Here is an 18955-nt window from a genome sequence, read left to right on the forward strand (position 1 = left end):
TCCACTGACCCGTCCTGTGCCAGGTCCTGGAGCCACAATTTTACAAGAGCCTCTGCCTAATAAACACACTGTTTTGGGGATTACGTTATTTATAAGTGTTCCATTAGTGTCAAGTGATACCTTGTCAATACCTGCTACTGTCACATCATACAACAGCCAATCATCGCAGAGCATTCCGGACCATCCTTCAAGTCACACTTGAGTAGAAATGTCTACAAATGTAGCATGAGAATATATTAAAATATCTACAAGCTAATAAGCATGGTTGTTTACTAAGTGTACAGTCATTACCACTGCAAATGAGGTCCAGAAGCAGATTGTTTAAATGGATAAGAAAAGGTCACAGTGTTCTATTAGATGTTACAATGATAATGCTAATCAAATCTAATAAATACTGGCATCAAATGTATAATTATCTTTTTTCATTGAGTGTGTTGAATATGCACTGTAAAAATTCTTCAGTGTTTAATTAATTAAAATGAGCTAATTTAGCTACCTTTACAAATTATTTAAAATAGATTTTACTGAATTTCAAATAACTTCCCACAACTTGAATATTTCATAATTAATTTGCTGCTTGGGAATTTTTTTTACAGCGGTAGCAAAAGGAACTAGGGGTTGTGATGTCTAACACATGAGTAAAGCCATTTGATTTACTACTCAAAACAACCAGTGAACCTAACCCGTTTTCTGAATTTTTACATTTAGTGTTGATAATCATAAAATTATTTATTTTTAGGATCCCCATGAGCTACTATTGTGATAGCCGCTAGTCTTCCTGGGGTCCAATAATGATACGTCTGAGGTTTCTTTGGGTACTATTTTGCTTTACAGTGCATTGCATGTTCCTTTCAGCTGAACCGATTTTTAAAAATATGTTTTAGGCCAAGAACATCTCAAAACTATCATAAAAACAATGTCTTCATGTAATATATTCATAACTAGACATATCATATATCACCACCACTGTGAACACTTCTGATTCCACAAGTTTCTCCAGAATTAAACATTTAACATTAAACTATTCTCAGTGACTTTGTTTACATCCAAACTATTTAATTAAGCAGAGATTTTGAAAAATCTATGAAATACCCCTTTAAAGGGGGGCACTATAATATGAAGTGATCAAAACTTAAACAGTTTTCTTTCGCTTAAATGTATCTATATCCTTCTTTTAAAATTAGCGACCAAATTCCAAACTTATGTGACACCTACACGTGACTCATACGCATTGTATACAAGGTCCCACAGAGCCAGGTGAATTATTAATCCTGACTGTCAAGGATCAGTCAGAGACAAACAACACTCTCATATAACTGCTGTTAAGAGTCACCGAGTTGAAAGGGCACTGCTGCTTTCTGTCCAACACAACCATGACTTTCATGCCAATAATAAGAAATAAAATCTGAAAAAGGAGGTAAGTGAATAACCATTTCTGTAAATGTTTTAACAATCTACTCCTCTAGCCATTCCCCACATGCAAAGAAGGTGGTGGGTGTCTTTGAGAGTGGGTGGCTGAAATGCTTTTAGGTTTACTGGTTTCACTGTGGAAACATCTGGCTTTGCTGCTGATTCCAGGAGGAATGCTCAGGCACTGTCAGGAGAAGCGTGATACCCTGTGGTCAACTGATGGTCACTTTAAAGCACCTGAACGTAAAGGACCATGATGAGGGCAGCACTCTGGTGCTTACAGAAGCAGGAAGCTCCGAGACCTCTGGCACCAAGTGTTGGAGTGAAGAGTCCGGAGAATTCTTCCTCAACCAGTGGGTTCACATATAATAAGCTTAAACAAGGGGACAGTGACCTTTTGCATAGGCCACACTGAAGATTTGTAGATTTGTTTCATTAATTGCATATAGGATGTGGTATTTCACATACTGCTGCTACTGAAATTGTGTAGTAATGTGTTATCTCTATCTGGGCAGGCAGAAAAACTTTGCTCTAAGCCTTATCCTGCTTCTGGGCTGTTATTCAGCACTTCTTGTCCCTGCATATCTGCCTACACAGCAACCCATCTGGAGTGAGAGGACCACCACTCAGTCCGTGGTACAGAGTTTAACTTAAAAGCTTAATATACCCTTAATATTTAATACAGTGGTACCGCTGCTTTTGCCAAACACAACCTTTCCTCTTTTATCACACATGATAAAAAGGGTTTTAAGATAACAACTACTCCATGGCAGTAGTTCTCAACCTGGGCCCAGCACATATTTTCCTTCTCTAATGCACCCATTAAACCTCATGAAGGGTTTGTTAATTAACATATCCAGACTTTGCCCACAAATGTGTGCTTTTGTAGCAACCATTGCAAGCTTGTGCAAGCTTTATTGAACACTGACTACAATCCTATTTAGTTACAAACCTACATTTAGAGTGTGCTACTAATTTCAAGTAATAAATTATGTTGCATACAAAATGTCATAGGGGTAGGACAGACCAGAAGCAGTTTTCTGTTGCTGTGCAGTTGAGAAAATATTAGCATGGAGGCAATTTCAAACCTGCCATGCTTCAATCTGCTACAACCACAGCCCCAGAGCAAAGCATTTTCAACAGCAAACTTAACATTATGAAAAGCCCCTTATTAAGTTGAATGTAATTTTGGTCAAGATTCCGCAAAGCTTGTCCACTTGCTCACTTGCTCATCTGTGGGTGAGGCTTGGGCAATAAGATGATTAAGTGAATTAGTTTAATCAAGAAAGGAAAACACCAAAATTATGGATGGGAAATACTAATTTTCTGATACCAACTAATACCAAGGGTTACATCCTATAAGTGACACAAAAACTGGGGAAAAATGGAAAAGCAGTATTCTCTACAGTGAATACCAGTAGGAATTTGGAATTAAAGCTTTTGCATTAGTATTACATAAAAAGCCATATATGCTCACTGTTTAGTGGAATGAAGTCCATATGCCCTACCACAAAATGTTTCCACTCTTTTTCATGTATCTGTTTGTGCTTGTCTGTGTGCATCAGAAGCAAACAAAGAGTGTGGAAGGAAAAGCAGTTCCTATCCAATATTTATAACAATCAAAATATACTAGGACAGAGAACCAGTGGTTTTTAGGAAAGTAATATAAAACATCCTAAGTTTGTTGGCGTTTCACTGCAGGCTCTGATTAATCGCTCTGCAGCCCTGCTGTCTCAGCCGTGCAGCAGTAGCTGGAGCACAGTGAGGCTGAGCACAGTACCTCAGTTCCGTGGCCTGCTGGACATCCCTGTCTTCCTGCAGAATGTAACAGCAGAGTGGGAGCTGTCGCCCCCACTGGGCCTGCAGGGCAGTGAAGAGACACTGGCCCACACCCTCAAAGCTCTCCCCCTTTCCAGGCTGCCCTCTGCCCCAGAGAAATGTAGAAGATGCATGGTGGTGGGGAGTGGCGGAGTCTTGTATGGAAAACAGCTTGGAATCCATATAGATAAACATGATATCATCATCAGGTAACTGGAAAATGGGAACCTATAAATGGGGAAAAAAATAAATAAGACAAGTTGAAAGATTTAAAAAAAGAAGAAACAATTATCACCTATTATACCAGCATCTTTTATAAAAGCACAGTTAAGATCTAATAACTCAGACCTTTGTTAGTGAAATGTTAGTTGATTTTTTTACATGGTTATTTATTTTCAAACTGTGATTTATCCTTTGTTTTTCTAAAATACTGTTTCTGCATTCACCTTTCTTTACATTTTTACTCTCCTTTTAGCAGAGGTATAGTATTAATTTAAAACTATTTTTATTATTATTATTACTGCATTGAAAATTTGTGGTATACAACAAATCTTTTTTAAATGTACACCACCAACTGAAGACAGTTTTTTAAAGTGCATGACGTGTACAATGATTTCACCAGCTCAGCTCAGAAGGGTGTGCATTTGGACCTTAAAATAATAATATAAACAATGTGTGTCATCTAAACACTTTTAGGATGAACAATGCACCAGTATTTGGATTTGAGACAGATGCCGGTTCAAGAACCACCATTCGACTGGTCTATCCTGAAGGGGCCCCCTTATTACAACAGGAATACCAGAACACGGATATAATTGCTTTAGTTGTATTTAAGAGGCTGGATTTAGAGTGGCTTGCCGCTGTTTTGGCAAAGAAGCCTTTGGTGAGCAGATCTCTGACGCTTCACTGTCTTATTCTACAACAGCCTTTTTGTATTTATGCCAACATGAAATTTATAGAATAACACACACTGAAATCCTTCTCTTTCTCTTTAGAGCTGGTGGTCTAAACTGTGGTTTTGGAGGCATGTCGTCAACGAGATTCCACTTCAGCCAGAAAACTTTCGCATCATGAATCCTGAAATACTGAAGAGGACATGGCATGTAATGCTATCTTACACACAACAGGAAAGAAAGGTTAGACAAATGACTAGTTCCTGGATTTTAGCCTGTCTTTTAGCTTGGATATACAGTTGAATTCACCATAATTACAGGTCACCCTAGCCTCTTTCATACCTGAAAATTGCTCTATTTCTCTGTCACGTTCTATTGTTTGCTGTCTTGCTACAGAAACATGTCTTTTTCAGGGCCTTAGTGGCCACATGACAATTCCTCACTATCACATGTACATATTTTATACACTGATTTCAAAATAGCTCACAAATAATTAATTGTGGTTACTGAGTAATGCACCTGACAACGTTATAATAAGCTTGCAGTTAAGTGGTAAATGAATTAAGAAAGCTCCAGTTTTAAGTGTATATGTTAATTGCTAAAGCGGGCTTTATAATCTGTTCTAGACTGTTCCTACTCTGGGGATCAGTGCGGTGGTGCTGGCGTTGCAGCTGTGTGATGAAGTGAGCCTGGCTGGGTTTGGCTATGACCTTCAGCAGCCTGGAGCCCCGCTGCACTACTATGAGACTCTGCGCATGGACGCCATGATGACGCAAGTAGTGCATGACGTCAGCACCGAGAGCCTCTTCCTGCGGGATCTAGTTAAAGCGGGAGTCGTGCACGACCTCACAGGTGCGCTATGACGCTGTCACAGCGCCTCCGCGTCCTCCCTGCAACACCACTCTTATTAGAAACGCAGAGAACAAAGGAAAGACAGGGTTTCAAAGCAAGATGCAAAACAACATGGGTGAAAAAAGGAAACACAAAAAAAATCAACCACTTGTGGGGATAGTTTGTTCAATGTGGCAAATTCATGATCCACAAGCGGCCGCAGATACTAAAATCTAGCTTTAGCGTAAACTAGCATAAAATTGGCATTATCTCAACTAAACCAATAAGAGTAATTACAGAATTAAAGGAACATTAAGGCAAAAACTCAAATGTAAACAGTTTTCCCACTCACCCCAGATATAGGACAAAAGCCAGGACGCGTTTGGTGTGAACATTTGGCCTCTGGTTTAGCCCTGGAGCTACGAGGCTAACAATGCTAACAAATACTAAAAGTTAAGTGTTCTTCGCTGTAAATACAACCGCAAAAAGCTCTCTCAACCCGCATCCAGGTCTTCACTAATATCGCACAGACTTATAGAACTATAAAAATATTATAGCTTCATCGTGTGGCTGAGCACAGCCACTTTACAGAAGAGGTGCTGTGCCGAATTCCGACTCCCTCGCAGAAACTGCCTCCCCGTCGCGTGCACGAGCGTCTGCAGCTTACGTTCACGATTTCTGCCGTTTCCTCTTAAAATTATAGGTCTTTATTTTGAAAATACAACTGACGGTTATAGAAAGAAACAATACAGATTCCGAACATACTCTGCATGGTCCACATGCCTACCTGACTTGAAGAGAGGTCGAATATAGGCACACCAGAAATATGAAAGCTCGGCATTCAGGGAGTTTTCCCTCTTCATTTTATAGTTCACGGGGAGTCGCACTGTGCCCTAAATCACAAGTCTGTGGTGAATTAATAAAGAGCTGGGCGTGGTTGGAGCTGGTTTATGGAACGGCATCTCATATGACTAAAAATTTGGACACCACACACATCTTGGCTGAATGAATACATCTGAGTTAAGTCCGAAAACTGTAAATTAGATTTTTTTTGCTGAACTATTTCTTCAGATTTCCATGGTGTGCACTATACTGTTTAATGCAGTATTATCCAGCCCCACTCATCAGATAAAATGTCAAAGGTCTCATAACATGCATGACTACTCTTACAATACTTTAAGGCATGTTTAATAAAATTTCCTTTACAACATTTTTCAGAATCACATCTGTCACAAAAAGTGCACAATTTCTATTGCTTAATACAATCCAGTAGTTAGAACAACACAGTAGCTTCCTGATGCTTCTTTAAATGAAGGAGAGAACTCATGAGACTGCATGATCAAGGGACACTGCAGGTTTAAATGTACATCTCAATATGAGGTCAAAGTTACACGTGTAACCAGCTGTGCTGTAATGCTGGCAATTAACGTGATCATCATTTAAAGCTACATATAGTAAGATTTATAAAATGTTCTTATGAAAGTGTTTTTAAATAAAGTACACAGAAGAACTAACATGGTGAGAATTTCTTTAAATCCACAGCTATTTCCTTCTAATTACAGTAAAATGGGTGCAGTGAGTGCAGTGTTCCTGACACTTCTATGTTCAGTACATGTTAATACAACAGTTTGAGAAAGAGGCTTCACGAGAACTTGCACACGATCAAAAAGCATTTGTGTCAAAGCCACATAAAGATAAGGGCTGTGGATTGATGGTGCAGGCCCTGCTCAGCACAGATAATAGACAGCATTAGAGAAACAGACTGGAAAATATACAGGAGTGGACTCAGGATAGCATAGCATTCCAGCAGATGTGGAGTAAAGATGGCCTCAGCATGCTCCCAGTGCTGATGAGGGAACCTGCTGGAGGAACAGTCAGAGGGTCTGCCACAGAGGAAGCACAGGGAGCAGCTTATAGAAGCGGAATGCGGGAGGGCTCCCACAGTTTCCGGGCCAGCTGGCTGCAGTGCTGCAGGATGTACTCAGTGGGGATCACCCCCAGGTGCACGGTCAGTAGTTCATAGCACTTCACCACCTCACTCTGGTGGCTCTTACTGTAGAAGCGCAGCAGTTTCCTATGGGACAACAGAGAAGTGCTGCTAAGCTCCAAGTGGTTGGTGAAACTCTTTGCAATCAAGCTTTTTAGGAGGCCTGTTGAACCGCCCAAGGGGAAGTCCAGTCAGCCACTAAATTTGTAATTGGCATGGGGTGACAGCTGCATTCATTATAATTGTTTTCTTGTTAGCTCATTTGCTTAAGCCTGAGCTAACAAGCCTGAGAACTTCTGTTAATCCAAAACTACAGGAATCCTTCTTATGACTTAACAGTTATACCTGGAAACAAAAAAAAGGTATACTCTTAAATGTAGCCATAATTTCAGTTTGATAATCCAGTGCTAATAATGAACTGGTTTCTGTTGGGTTTGATATAAAGTGCTGTGTATTTTATTTTCCACTATCAAAAACTGGGAATTTTAACATAATTTGGCCCACACTTTGAAAAACTGAGAGGAAACATAAAATTTTGTTGCTGACACAACAAAACCTTGTATCTCCATTTTTCTCAAGTATTTTTTAGCATAATTTGAAAACATCATATGTACATTATGAGAAAATTTCATGATGAAAGGAGCAACAGAATATTACTTGGAATTACTTGGGAAAAAAAAATAAAAAAATAAAAAGTTTTCTTATCTTGCACTTTTGTGCAGACATGAGGGTTGGTCCAACAGTGATGATAAGTGACATTTATAATGACAAGTTTCTTCTCACATCATAAAATGTGAATAAGGCATTATCACACCTTTAGAATAACCCGTTACCTGTAATAATCCCAGGCGAGCATTCCTATAGGAGCGGAATCATCAGGAAGACTAGGTATATCTACCACTTCCAGCTTGTAACCCTGCCAAAGAAAAAGAAACAAATACTGCATACATCTGCTCTTTGGGATGATGAATGATACTAATCAATGGAGAAATGTTCAGAGGCTTCAGGAAATAATGGTGCTGCTGCACCTCTGACAAACAGTGATGAAGATCATGATGATTATGAGGAAGACCACACATACCGTCTCATTCTCAAACCACAGGAAGTAGCAGAAGTAGTAGTCTCCATCTCGCAGAGTCACAGTGGTATAGCCTTTTTGTAAATAACGTCTTGTGGTTGCAACAAAACGCCATACCTATGTAAAAAGAAAAGGAGGACAAACACCATCAACAAATGTTTAGAATAAAAAGGGCAACAAGGGCACCTCATAAAAAGAGCTACATAGATGTTGTATGAAAATATTTGGAGAATAAACTTATGTACATTTTAATACACAATTATTGTTTATTTGCAGAATTTAATGTACTGGAAAAAATATATATATATAAAATGTGGTCTGTGTAAAAGTTATGGCACAATCAGAAAAGTAAGACCCTACACGTGTACAATATATGGTAACAACAAACCTTGTTTTTAATAAAGTGTGCAAGGGGGCCCTTTCCAAGTTCTGAAGCAGTGCGGTCAGTCACATTCAGAGATGGGGCAATCATTTGCCCTGCAGTGCGATCCACATAAATGAAATGCACAAGACCAGGGAACTCCTCCAGGTAAGTGAGAACATGGTTAAAGTAAATTTAAAATGTATCCTGAAATATAAACCAGCCAAAATGATACCCACAGCAGAGACGCTTCAGAGTGATAGAACTGGAATGGAAGAATATAATGAGGCATAAGAAGAAAGGAGCTCATCAAAATCCCAACTAATGACATCAAATTCTAACAGACAAAAACAAAGGCATCAGAGTGCTGTCAGAATTACATTTACAGCATTTTGCAGACGCTCTTATCCAGAGCGACTTTCAAGAAGTGCTATGTCTATCTAGAGAAAGTATCTTTGCTAGTTACCAATAGCATAGAGAAAAGACGGTCCTGAGCTCAAGATACTGCTAGAAACAAAAAGTAACTGTAGATACAGAGAGAAAAAGGAACACAACTCTGTGCCATTCAATGCAATGCAATACAATACAATAAAATACAATACACAGTGCAATACAATAAAATATAATATATAAGTGCAGCTTATAATTCAATGCTCATGTTCATCCTCAGAATGAAGGATATGACACCATGGTAATGTTTCTCTTGCTCTTCACCAACAGAAAGTCCTTCCAGTCCATCAACTTTTCTCTGGAACAGAAGTAAAAAGATGCTGAGAAGGATCTCTGCACAAAAAGTATGCTATGAAGACTGCTGCTTACGTCTGAATTACTTAAGAATCAAAGTGAGACATACTGCACCATGTTCAGAGCTCGCTCTTGAACAGCAGGGGCCAGTCGCTGGTTAATGCCCATACACTCGGCTGCAAAACACTGCCGGTACACAGCACACAGCTGTGTCTTCATGCTTTGACATGAGGGCACCAACCTGCAACACAAGCCACAAAGCATTCTGGAGAACTTTCGCTAATGTTGCATGTTGGTCCATAAGGATCGAAGGGTCAGGGGTGTTGTAATCCAGTCTAGTAATAAGAAAAGAGTCATTTCCTCAAAGCACCCTGCAGTGTTTAGACCAACGATAAACACAGGCACTCACGGTCTGGTGATGCCAGGTCCTGATCGGGTGAAAGCCTTATTCTTGAACTCTGACCAAACATTCTGAAGATGGGAGGTCTGAACATGAGAAGTATGAACCCATTAGATTGAAACATTGCACATTGAACAAACTATTATAATTGTCTATACATACACTTAGCCTGCACCTACACTCATTGGCCATCTTTTCAGCATACTATGTATAGTACTTGTGCAGAAGTCAGAGACCATCCTACATTTACTTAATTCTTAGTCAAAACAGCCCTTAAGGGCAAGTTATTTAGGAGAGATTTCTGAGGAGATTAGACATAACATAATCCACTTGTTTAAAGAAGGGGAAAGTCAAAGGAAAAGTGAAATAAACAAGATTTTCTAAAACTGAAGTTCAAAAACTGATTGAAAGATATGGGGAGACTGGGACATAAAAACCCTGGAAGACCACCAAACTGTCACCATCAGATAAACTGAACTGTCAGCTTTCATCTTTGAAGCATCAGAGAAAACCAAGCTCCACTGTTGCTTGAGATCTGAACACTATGAGAAGACAACTCCATGCTATGGGTCTGAAAGGAGGTGTAGCTGTCAAGAAGCTGTTACTGAGAAAAGGAAAAAAAACTGCAAATCAAACAAGCTGCTAATGTTCTCAGAACAATGGATTAACCACTCCAGAGTCCAAACCTGAACATCACAGAATGTGTTTGGATCATGAAAATGCATCCGATTTCTAAGACCGACCTATGGCTTTGTATATGTGAAAAACATTGCTAAAAGGATGGACATACTATATGCTGGCAAAAGTTGTTTTATTTAGTTGTTGACCATTTTTTGATGCTATATATGTGTGTTCTTTTTCCCCCTCTTCTCAGAGGTTTAATGTGCCTCAATATCAGTACTGGGTTCAGGGTGGTCCTTTAACCAACAACAGCATCCTGATAAAAGGCTAGAATGTGACTGACATAGATTATACATTAAAAAGTCTCTAACTGTACACTGCTGAGAATGTTTCATCACCCAAGTAATATCTGGTCAGTGGTTGTCCTATGGTGGTCCCTTTGCACTGATGGACAGAAAACCAGGAGACTGATAAACAGTGAAAGATAAAGGAAAGTAGTCAGTGCTTGCAACTACAACCCCAATTCCAATGAAGTTGGGACGTTGTGTAAAACATAAATAAAAACAGAATACGATGATTTGCAAATCCTTTTCAACATATATTCAATTTTGAATACACTACAAAAGACAAGATATTTAAATGTTCAAAATGACAAACTATTGTTTTTTGCAAATATTCACTCATTTTGAATTTGATGCTTGCAAGACGTTCCAAAGAAGTTGGGACAAGGGCATGTTCACCACTGTGTTACATCACCTTTCCTTTTAACAACACTCAATAAGCGTTTGGGAACTGAGGACACTTGTTAATTGTTGAAGCTTTGTAGGTGGAATTCTTTCCCATTCTTGCTTGATGTACAACTTCAGTTGCTCAACAGTCCGGGGTCTCCGTTGTCGTATTTTGTGCTTCATAATGCGGCACACATTTTCAATGGGAAGCCACGCTGTTGTAACACGTACAGAATGTGGCTTGACATTGTCTTGCTGAAATAAACAGGGATGTCCCTGAAAAAGACGTTGCTTGGATGGCAGCATATGTTGCTCCAAAACCTGTATGTACCTTTCAGCATTAATGGTGCCTTGACAGATGTGCAAGTTACCCATAACTAACACACCCTCATACCATCAGAGATGCTAGCTTTTGAACTTTGCTCTGATAACAATCTAGACAGTCCTTTTCCTCTTTAGCTCAGAGCACACTACGTCCATGATTTCCAAAAACAACTTGAAATGTGGACTCGTCAGACCACAGGACACCTTTCTACTTTGCGTCAGTCAAGCTCAGATGAGCTCGGGCCCAGAGAAGTCGACGGCGTTTGTTGTTTGTTTGTGGGTGTTGTTCAAAATGAGTGAATATTTGCAAGAAACAATAAAGGTTATCCATTTGAACATTAAATATCTTGTCATTGTAGTGTATTCAATTGAATATAGGTTTAAAAGGATTTGCAAATCACGGTATTCTGTTTTTATTTATATTTTACACAACGTCCCAACTTCATTGGAATTGGGGTTGTATATGGTAAAATGGCTAATGAGTGTACGTACAACATATGTGCACCTAATAACCTCAGTGTTTATAGTAATTAATACCTATAGTTAATCAGCATAAAATAAGCAATAGGCATAAGTCCATCCCATTTCCTCCTGACCTGGACATCCATGCTGGCCAGCACTCTGATGAACTTGTCTAGTTTGTTACGGAGTTCCTGGATTGGGAGTTGGCCCCTCGTGGCAGCTGCCCCTTCCAGCCCTTCACTCAGCCTTTTTTCCAGCTTAGCAAAGGCCTCCAGAAACACATACACAGACATGGCCACCTGACTGTTAGGGATCTGTTAAGACAACCCAGTAAACACATGCATGTGACCAAATCCTCAAATATTCAAACACTGAAAACAAACTCAACACATAAACCAGCAAAGTCTGACTGTTAAAAGATATTATACTGATCTATAAAGACTTCACAAAATTATGTTCTACTGCAAACTGAAAAGCCACAGTTATACTGGAATCATGTTTTATGATGTACACAGCTGTCATGCAATGTTTCTTTAGATCAGACAGGAAAATAAATAGCAACACAGTGTTAATGTAATATAGCATTTCAGTAAACTGGTGACACCTTGTGGCCCTAAGCATTGCTTACTCTTCCACCTGCCATGACTGTGCTTCAACAAACTATTTCAGTATAAATGTTCAGTACAAATAAATGCATAGATTTTTCATCATATTTATACTTCACATTTACTGCACTACAATAAAATTTAGTTTTTGGACATATGCAAAGTAAAAAAGCTAACAAACTAAAAGGTACTAACTAAAAAAGTGGGCTTTGCTCATACTCCTAAAATAGTATGTAAGACATATCACCTTAGTCAGCAGCACTAGAGTAATACTTGGCCACAGAGGTAAACAATACATGGAATGAGGCATCATGGGAAAGAAGCCCTCCTTCAGTGTGGCTTCCAAGAATACTCGGGAAGGGGTCATAGGGTCAAGGACAGGCATTTCAAGAGTCTGAAGACTGTCTTCTGCCATCTAAAATAAATCAAGAATGAAACTTTAGAACTGTGAAAAATTGAAAGAATTAATATAGAAACGTGACTAAGTTTCAAACATTTTAGGAATAAATGGCTCACCTGAACATCAGGATCCACAAACTGGAAGACAGGAGGGCTGTCACTGCTCAGTCGCCCTGAGAGTTAAATTTTTTAACGTTCATAGAAACTTCATGAATAACCTGTTTAAAATGTGGTCTCTGCAATAACAGCTCTAGCATTTTAGAAATTGATATTTCAAATGTGATAGAAATCTGGCAATACTTCCTAAAACCACAACAAAAAACCTGACAGACAGACAGAAAAAAGAAAGATGTCATGCTCTAATATGAAATTAAATTCCATTAATACTTGTGTGAATTTATTGACGTTAAAAATAATATTTCACTAGCCTAACGTTGTATTTATATTTATTAAAAGACTTAGCTTGGTTGCGTCAGCATCAGTACTCAGTGAGAGATTAAACCCTATGACCCTTAGGAGCCATTTTAGACTCTGATATGGGGGAACATTCTTTTAAGTTTTGAAAGGTTTTTTGTGGTTTACATTGTTTGTTTTATTGCTGTATAGCTTTTGCCTGAATTTATTCATGGAAATCCATCACAAGACCTATTTGAAGGCTATGTCTAAAATGTAAAACTGTTGACTCACCTGAGTCTTGGTCACTTGGAGAGTGCTCTGGAGTATAAAAAATGTCAGGAGCTGAAGTACTGTCAAACTCCTAAATGCACAACACGTAGATATACACCATGCTCAAATATAATAGAGGCATTTTAAGATAATGAGTGCGAATATCAACACAATGCCTGAATAACAGATAACATACCTCAGGGGAAGCATCATCAAGGTCAAAGCTGCTGGGATAGAGGTCCTGCACCATTATGATCAGGGCCAGAAGGTCAGAAGTGGTGAGAGTGCTGGCGTTACGGCTGCACAGGACCAAATCACCACAACAGACACTCAACACTCATTTCAATGCATGTGTTTATAAGTTTCATTCTTTGTCGCAGAATAGACAAGCCTTCTTTAAAGTGATGGTTCACCCTAAAATCAATTTACACAATATTCTACATACCCGAAAAGTAGTCAGCTAGCCAAAATTGCTTCTTTAGTTTTGCACTGGAGCTTTGAAGTTAATGTAGCGGTATCAAATTTTACAGCCACTTGTTAGTATCATACAAACTGCAATTTACTCATCACACACCTGCCTCAAACCATGCTGATCTGTTAAGTAATCTCAAATAGATTTCCTTTTATTGTTTCTGGAATTGTATGACATAGTGTTATATATAAGAATGGAGAAAACTACAGAAAAAAAAAAAAAACACTAGTTAACATTAAGCTATAGTTACATATAAGACACAACAGCTTCAGTGCAGAACTAAAGAAGCAAATTTCTCAAACATTTTAGCAAACTAATGGAATTTGGGTTAAGAGGGTTTGTTTTTTTTTGCCAAATTACAGCTTTAAATGATTTAACCAACAGGGAGAAAAACTCACACAGTACCTAGAGTAAAAGGCCAGCAGTTTGGTGTGCACGAGTATGAAGGCATGCAGCACCTCCTCTCCTGCTCTCTCCACACTGCTGTTGATCTGCTGCACCAGCTTCCGCTCCAGAAACTCTATGCACTGTTCACATAGTGTAGGGTGGATCAACCTCTCAACTGCCTAATGAAAGACAGACAGAGTTACCAGAAGAAGTGTCTTTCTTTGTGCTTGTTCTATTGAAACAAAGTTTGTTACTTTATTATTTCCAAGCTAAAAAGGCTACCTCAACTAGGAAACTTTGGTCCTGTTCTCGTAAGCGGCTGTATGTTTCCAGGAGTCTCTGCAGTTTCTTCCACACACGGTTTCTTTGCTCCGTGTCTTGAGGGCGCAATCTGGTAAATAGAAAAAAGTGAACAAAGAATGAAAAGTGAATGTGATAATTACTTACTATATACTACAAGAGGACAACGTTTAATCCCATCACATAAACCATCCTTTATCAAAGGAAAGGTTCACCAAATGTTCACATTTACTCCATCTGTGTCTCATCTCAATGAAGAACCCTAAAGTCAACAGTCTGAAACAAATACAATATGTGGAGAACTTCAAATAAACAGAGAGAGACTAAGTATAAAACTGGCAACCCTTACTGTTGGCATAATGTAATATATCTAGTTTACCCCTTTCATCGCTACTTAAGGAGTTTCATACTCCTCGTGGGTAGTATATTTCAGCTGCAATATGCAGGATTTTTCATTACATTTGAAAGTAGTTACTGTAGTGTTACTGAGTCAGGATTAAAAACCTGCTACAATATAGTGTCCATGCACTGCTGTGAGTCACTGTGTAAATAAAAATAATACAAAAGTCAAAGGCATCGGGAAGAATTTGGTGGGAGTCTTTTGAGACCACATCATACATCTTTGCCTATTAACATCACAAGCACAGGCTTGAAAAGAAGGTCTGTCTCAATCAGTATAATGTGGCTTTTGCATTTGAGACCTAAACATTAAGATGACAATAATGACAATAGTAGACATTAGAAAATGTTCTTCCACATGCTGTGTGCAATTACACATTTCCATCAGACAGGATTCTAAATTCCCCAAAACTATAGGATGCAGCTTTATAAATAAAATAATAATATAAATGGGTAGGTTTTTACTACTACTACTACTAATAATAATAATAATAATAGTTTAACACAGGTCCACAGGATACTAGTTACACTGATAATTAGCCCCCATTACAGTTACAAGTAACATGGGTGTCAAAGTGAGCAGTGAACAAGAGTGTATTTCTTACTCTTTCCTTAAGAGGGAGCTGCTGAGTGTTACCATCCCAAACAGGATCTCTGTAAGTTTCTTCATTACATAGATCTTCCTCCTTAGATCCTCCTCACTCTCTTCTCGATCCCCATTCACAGCAATGTACAGGCACTCCTCAAACTGTGGCACACATCACAACAATATGCTTAATGTTCATACAGAAACTGTTCAAGTTATTACTTAATTCAGTGTTTACTGCATTTATATGTGACTGGGGCCAGTATACTGTTCAATCCTTAAACAACCACCTGTGTATGTACTTAAAATGAAAACTGTATAGTTCATTACTAATCTCCATCCCCAAATTCACGTAGACATTGAACCGCTCTTAGTCTAATTTTGGCTGTTGTGTTCTGGCGCTGCTTCTCTGCTAACCCAGCTTTGGCTTAGGGGGCCAGACATTAGTACTGCTTTGAATAATCACAATACTATGTTCATCAGTGCCAAAGAAACAATGGATTCTAGGTCATTAGCTCATGGTCAAATGACAGCATTCAGCAGCAGAGCAGCAGATGAGTTAGACTGACTTACCTGATGGAGCACATAGATGTGATTGTTCTCTGTGCTGAAAGAGGTGTAGCCATCTCCCAGCCTGTCAACCATGGTGCTACAAGAGATGATGATTGGAGCAAACAGTGTGTTGATGCTATCCTCAAATGCTGGTGGCTGAGAAAAAGTAGAACATTTAATTTAGATGCATTATAAAACTTAAACGTAAACGTTAGACGTAAACGAATTCTTACTCTTCCGCCGTCTTCTTGAGAAGCCCCATACTGCTCCTGGACACTGTGCTCAAACTCAGGGTCAGTCCAGTAGAAAAGGACCTCTGCACTTTCGGTAGCTACCAGAAAGCACTTCATCTGAAAACAAAGTTGTCAGCTCTCTGAAATACTACTCAAAATACTACCATAACTTTAAAGGTCTATTCTCACTCAGTCATTAGCAGTACTAAACCCTGACCATTCCTGGTTCAGTCGAGTTTCGTTCAGATTATTAAAAAAACATGTGAAATAGGCCACAACGACTGCCTCACTGAAAATGCTCTTTCTATGATGGAATAAAAGCTCTATGTTCAACCCTAGAGGGGCAATAATGCTGGTCACATGCAGTCTGCAGGTCTGACCCTGATCTCTTGATTGCCTTTGGCATTGTAGGGTAGCCTACACTGTACCTTTGAAGAACAGTCTTGAATGAATTGGCAGACCCAAACAATTACTAAATTAAAACTTTTTAGCGGTTTTAAAAAATAACTAAATAAATAAAATAAAACAAAATATATCACAACTAAATAAATGTTTATGTATCTTCTTTGCCAAATAGTACGTTGGCCCTTATACCAATAAGGACAGTGTTACTGGAGTGCCACATTAACAGCTACACTGTATGTTCAAAGGTCTCCAAACACCCTTTCTAATTAGTGAATTCACTATTTAGAATTCACTAATTAGTGATTTCACCACTTTAAAGTGCACTCATTGGTGCACAGATGTTCAACTGCACAGACACACAGCTTGTATACCCTCCCAAAAAAATAAAAAATAAAAAAAAGCACTGCTGATATAATGGCACAGCCGGTAGAGGCTGGAGCAGCTGCATATGAGCCTAAAATCACCATGGCAAACATCAATTAGAGCCTTATAAAGCCACGCACTGGGCTGTGAAGCAGTAGAACTGCACTCCCGAAGTGATGACACCTTAAACTCCTCAGTAATGCTCTTTTGGCTGAGTACAATCTAATTCTTCACAGTAATGTTCCAACATCTATTGTAAAGCCTTCCCTGAAGAGTACGGACTGTGACTGCAGCTAAGGGGTGATGGAAGGGATGCGCAAACTCCCTTTTAACACTGTTGAATTCAGGAGAAAGGTGTTTGCGAGCCTTTAGACATATAGAGCATGCACAATGTGCCCACCCCCAAACACATGTACAAAATAAATAAATTGATGAAAGTAACATTTTTTCTCACTTTACTGCGTTTGGAGAACTTTGCATATGCTCTGAGGTGGACAAAATGTAGAATGTGGAACTGAATAATAAATAAATAGCAAAAACCACCAGCTGGTCTATGCTGGTTTTGCTGGTCATCCCAGCATGGTCTTGCTGGTTGATCAGCATACTAACGTCAAAACACAGCATACACTGGTTTTGCTAGTGGCCAGCAATGCTGATATGTGCTGGTTTTCTTAGCAGAGATGTACATGAAGCGTACTGGACATCAGTACCAGTACACAGTTCTCATACCGGTGCATCCCTACAAAAAAAATCAGATGGAGTTGGCGACCCTGTGACAAAGCGCACTTCGTGTGGGTAGCGTGAGGTTTTGGTGAAGGTACAGTGACCCATCAAAAACTTTGTGATTTCACCGCATCTGGAAGAGAATTTGATGAAACGTCGCCAACTATGAATGAAAGTGAGTGACCACCCCAACCCCCCAACCCTTCAAACCTCCAACCCTCTCTCTCTCTCTCTCTCTCTCTCGTGATGCGCTGCGAATGTGCCACAGGTGTCACAGCCTCTAAATCAGTCCAATGCATTACGATATGACACAGAATCATCACTAAAGACACGTAAAAGCCCGAATTGTCACTGGCAGCGTAAGGCTGACTGCTTTTGAACGCAACTCTCCGTGAAATCCTGCTAGACTCGCCGATCGAAACTTTACTGCCTCTGTGATATTTAAACCCATCAAGAACAGCAACACAAAAATCCACTTACGCCTGCCGCTGTCGTCTGTCAGATCAGCCGAGGTTCATTGTGTGTCTCCGTCTCCCCAAACACACACGACTCTTTCGCTTAGAGGCATCGAGAACTTCTCTTCACTCCACAAACACTCACACTTCCGTAACGACGCGCTGCGCAGTCACGTGAGCGCCGCAGGCCGCAGTCAGAGCCGAGCCGAGCAGAGCAGAGCAGAGCGAGGAGAAGAGAGGAAGGAGTGTGGAAGGGCGGCCTTCACCTCAGCCTGACTGAGTCACGACTGGAATTCAAGTCAGGCGAGCAAATCATGCGCCACAGCTCAGGAGCGCATGACACAAATCCAATACTCAGTCAGTCCAAGCTGAACTGATAAAACAGCTTAGAGTTCCCCGCCCCCCTTCATTCTTCTTGAGTCCATAAAGAAATATGTGTTTTGAGAAAAAGATGAAGTGTATTAATGAATGAATGCCATTTTTTGGAGCGCGGGAATTTGGTCCTCACAAATATCGCAATACAATGCCATGTAGGCAAACACACGCAGCACCTATTTTTGTTCCAGATGTGCTGGAGACTGTAGAACTGCTGTAGAACTGGCACACTTTAGGCATTTTAAGCCTGTAGTTTTCTTCAACAAACACTGCTCAGTCACAGGGGAGTCACAGCTGGGGGAATAGTGGAAGTGGGGTCCTTAAGGTGCCTGGACTAAAACTTTTGGTGTGTAATTTTACATGTGGGATGGGGGCCCA

At 39.6% G+C, this 18955-nt stretch overlaps 2 protein-coding genes across 2 annotated transcripts; one reads left to right on the forward strand and one right to left on the reverse strand.

Annotated features, from left to right (window-relative positions):
• Positions 1-1288: 1288 nt before the first annotated feature.
• Positions 1289-6466, forward strand: st3gal7 (ST3 beta-galactoside alpha-2,3-sialyltransferase 7). The gene is made up of 7 exons (XM_017724368.2): positions 1289-1417; positions 1579-1763; positions 1926-2046; positions 3112-3437; positions 3925-4111; positions 4224-4364; positions 4748-6466. Exons 2-7 carry the CDS (start codon positions 1630-1632, stop codon positions 4982-4984), a joined length of 1146 nt encoding a protein of 381 aa, XP_017579857.2. The 5' UTR covers positions 1289-1417; positions 1579-1629; the 3' UTR covers positions 4985-6466.
• On the reverse strand, positions 6119-18503 carry hps1 (HPS1 biogenesis of lysosomal organelles complex 3 subunit 1). Its single transcript, XM_017724358.2, has 18 exons — positions 18228-18503; positions 16257-16373; positions 16045-16179; positions 15491-15633; positions 14469-14577; positions 14205-14365; positions 13524-13626; positions 13349-13418; positions 12779-12834; positions 12510-12677; positions 11792-11971; positions 9532-9608; positions 9232-9363; positions 9061-9126; positions 8406-8550; positions 8021-8134; positions 7773-7855; positions 6119-7026 (listed from the first exon to the last, which is right to left on the reverse strand). The coding sequence occupies exons 2-18, from the start codon at positions 16371-16373 to the stop codon at positions 6864-6866; spliced, it is 2022 nt and encodes a 673-aa protein (XP_017579847.1). The 5' UTR covers positions 18228-18503; the 3' UTR covers positions 6119-6863.
• Between the last annotated feature and the right edge of the window lie 452 nt (positions 18504-18955).

The sequence above is a fragment of the Pygocentrus nattereri genome, chromosome 5, assembly GCF_015220715.1.
Source record: "Pygocentrus nattereri isolate fPygNat1 chromosome 5, fPygNat1.pri, whole genome shotgun sequence".
Taxonomy (NCBI): domain Eukaryota; kingdom Metazoa; phylum Chordata; class Actinopteri; order Characiformes; family Serrasalmidae; genus Pygocentrus; species Pygocentrus nattereri.

Bases quoted from the DNA above. Each gene is read 5' to 3' on its own strand.
- hps1 (XM_017724358.2), bottom strand. From the start codon at position 16,373: ATGAAGTGCTTTCTGGTAGCTACCGAAAGTGCAGAGGTCCTTTTCTAC. The intron at 13,627-14,204 runs GTACTGTGTGAG...GGTCCTGTGCAG, and splicing joins CTGCTGGCCTTTTACTCTAG to CCGTAACGCCAGCACTCTCA. The intron at 9,127-9,231 runs GTATGTCTCACT...CTTCTGTTCCAG, and splicing joins CGAGCTCTGAACATGGTGCA to AGAAAAGTTGATGGACTGGA.
- st3gal7 (XM_017724368.2), top strand. From the start codon at position 1,630: ATGGTCACTTTAAAGCACCTGAACGTAAAGGACCATGATGAGGGCAGC. The intron at 1,764-1,925 runs GTGGGTTCACAT...CTATCTGGGCAG, and splicing joins GGAGAATTCTTCCTCAACCA to GCAGAAAAACTTTGCTCTAA. The intron at 2,047-3,111 runs GTACAGAGTTTA...GTTTCACTGCAG, and splicing joins GGACCACCACTCAGTCCGTG to GCTCTGATTAATCGCTCTGC.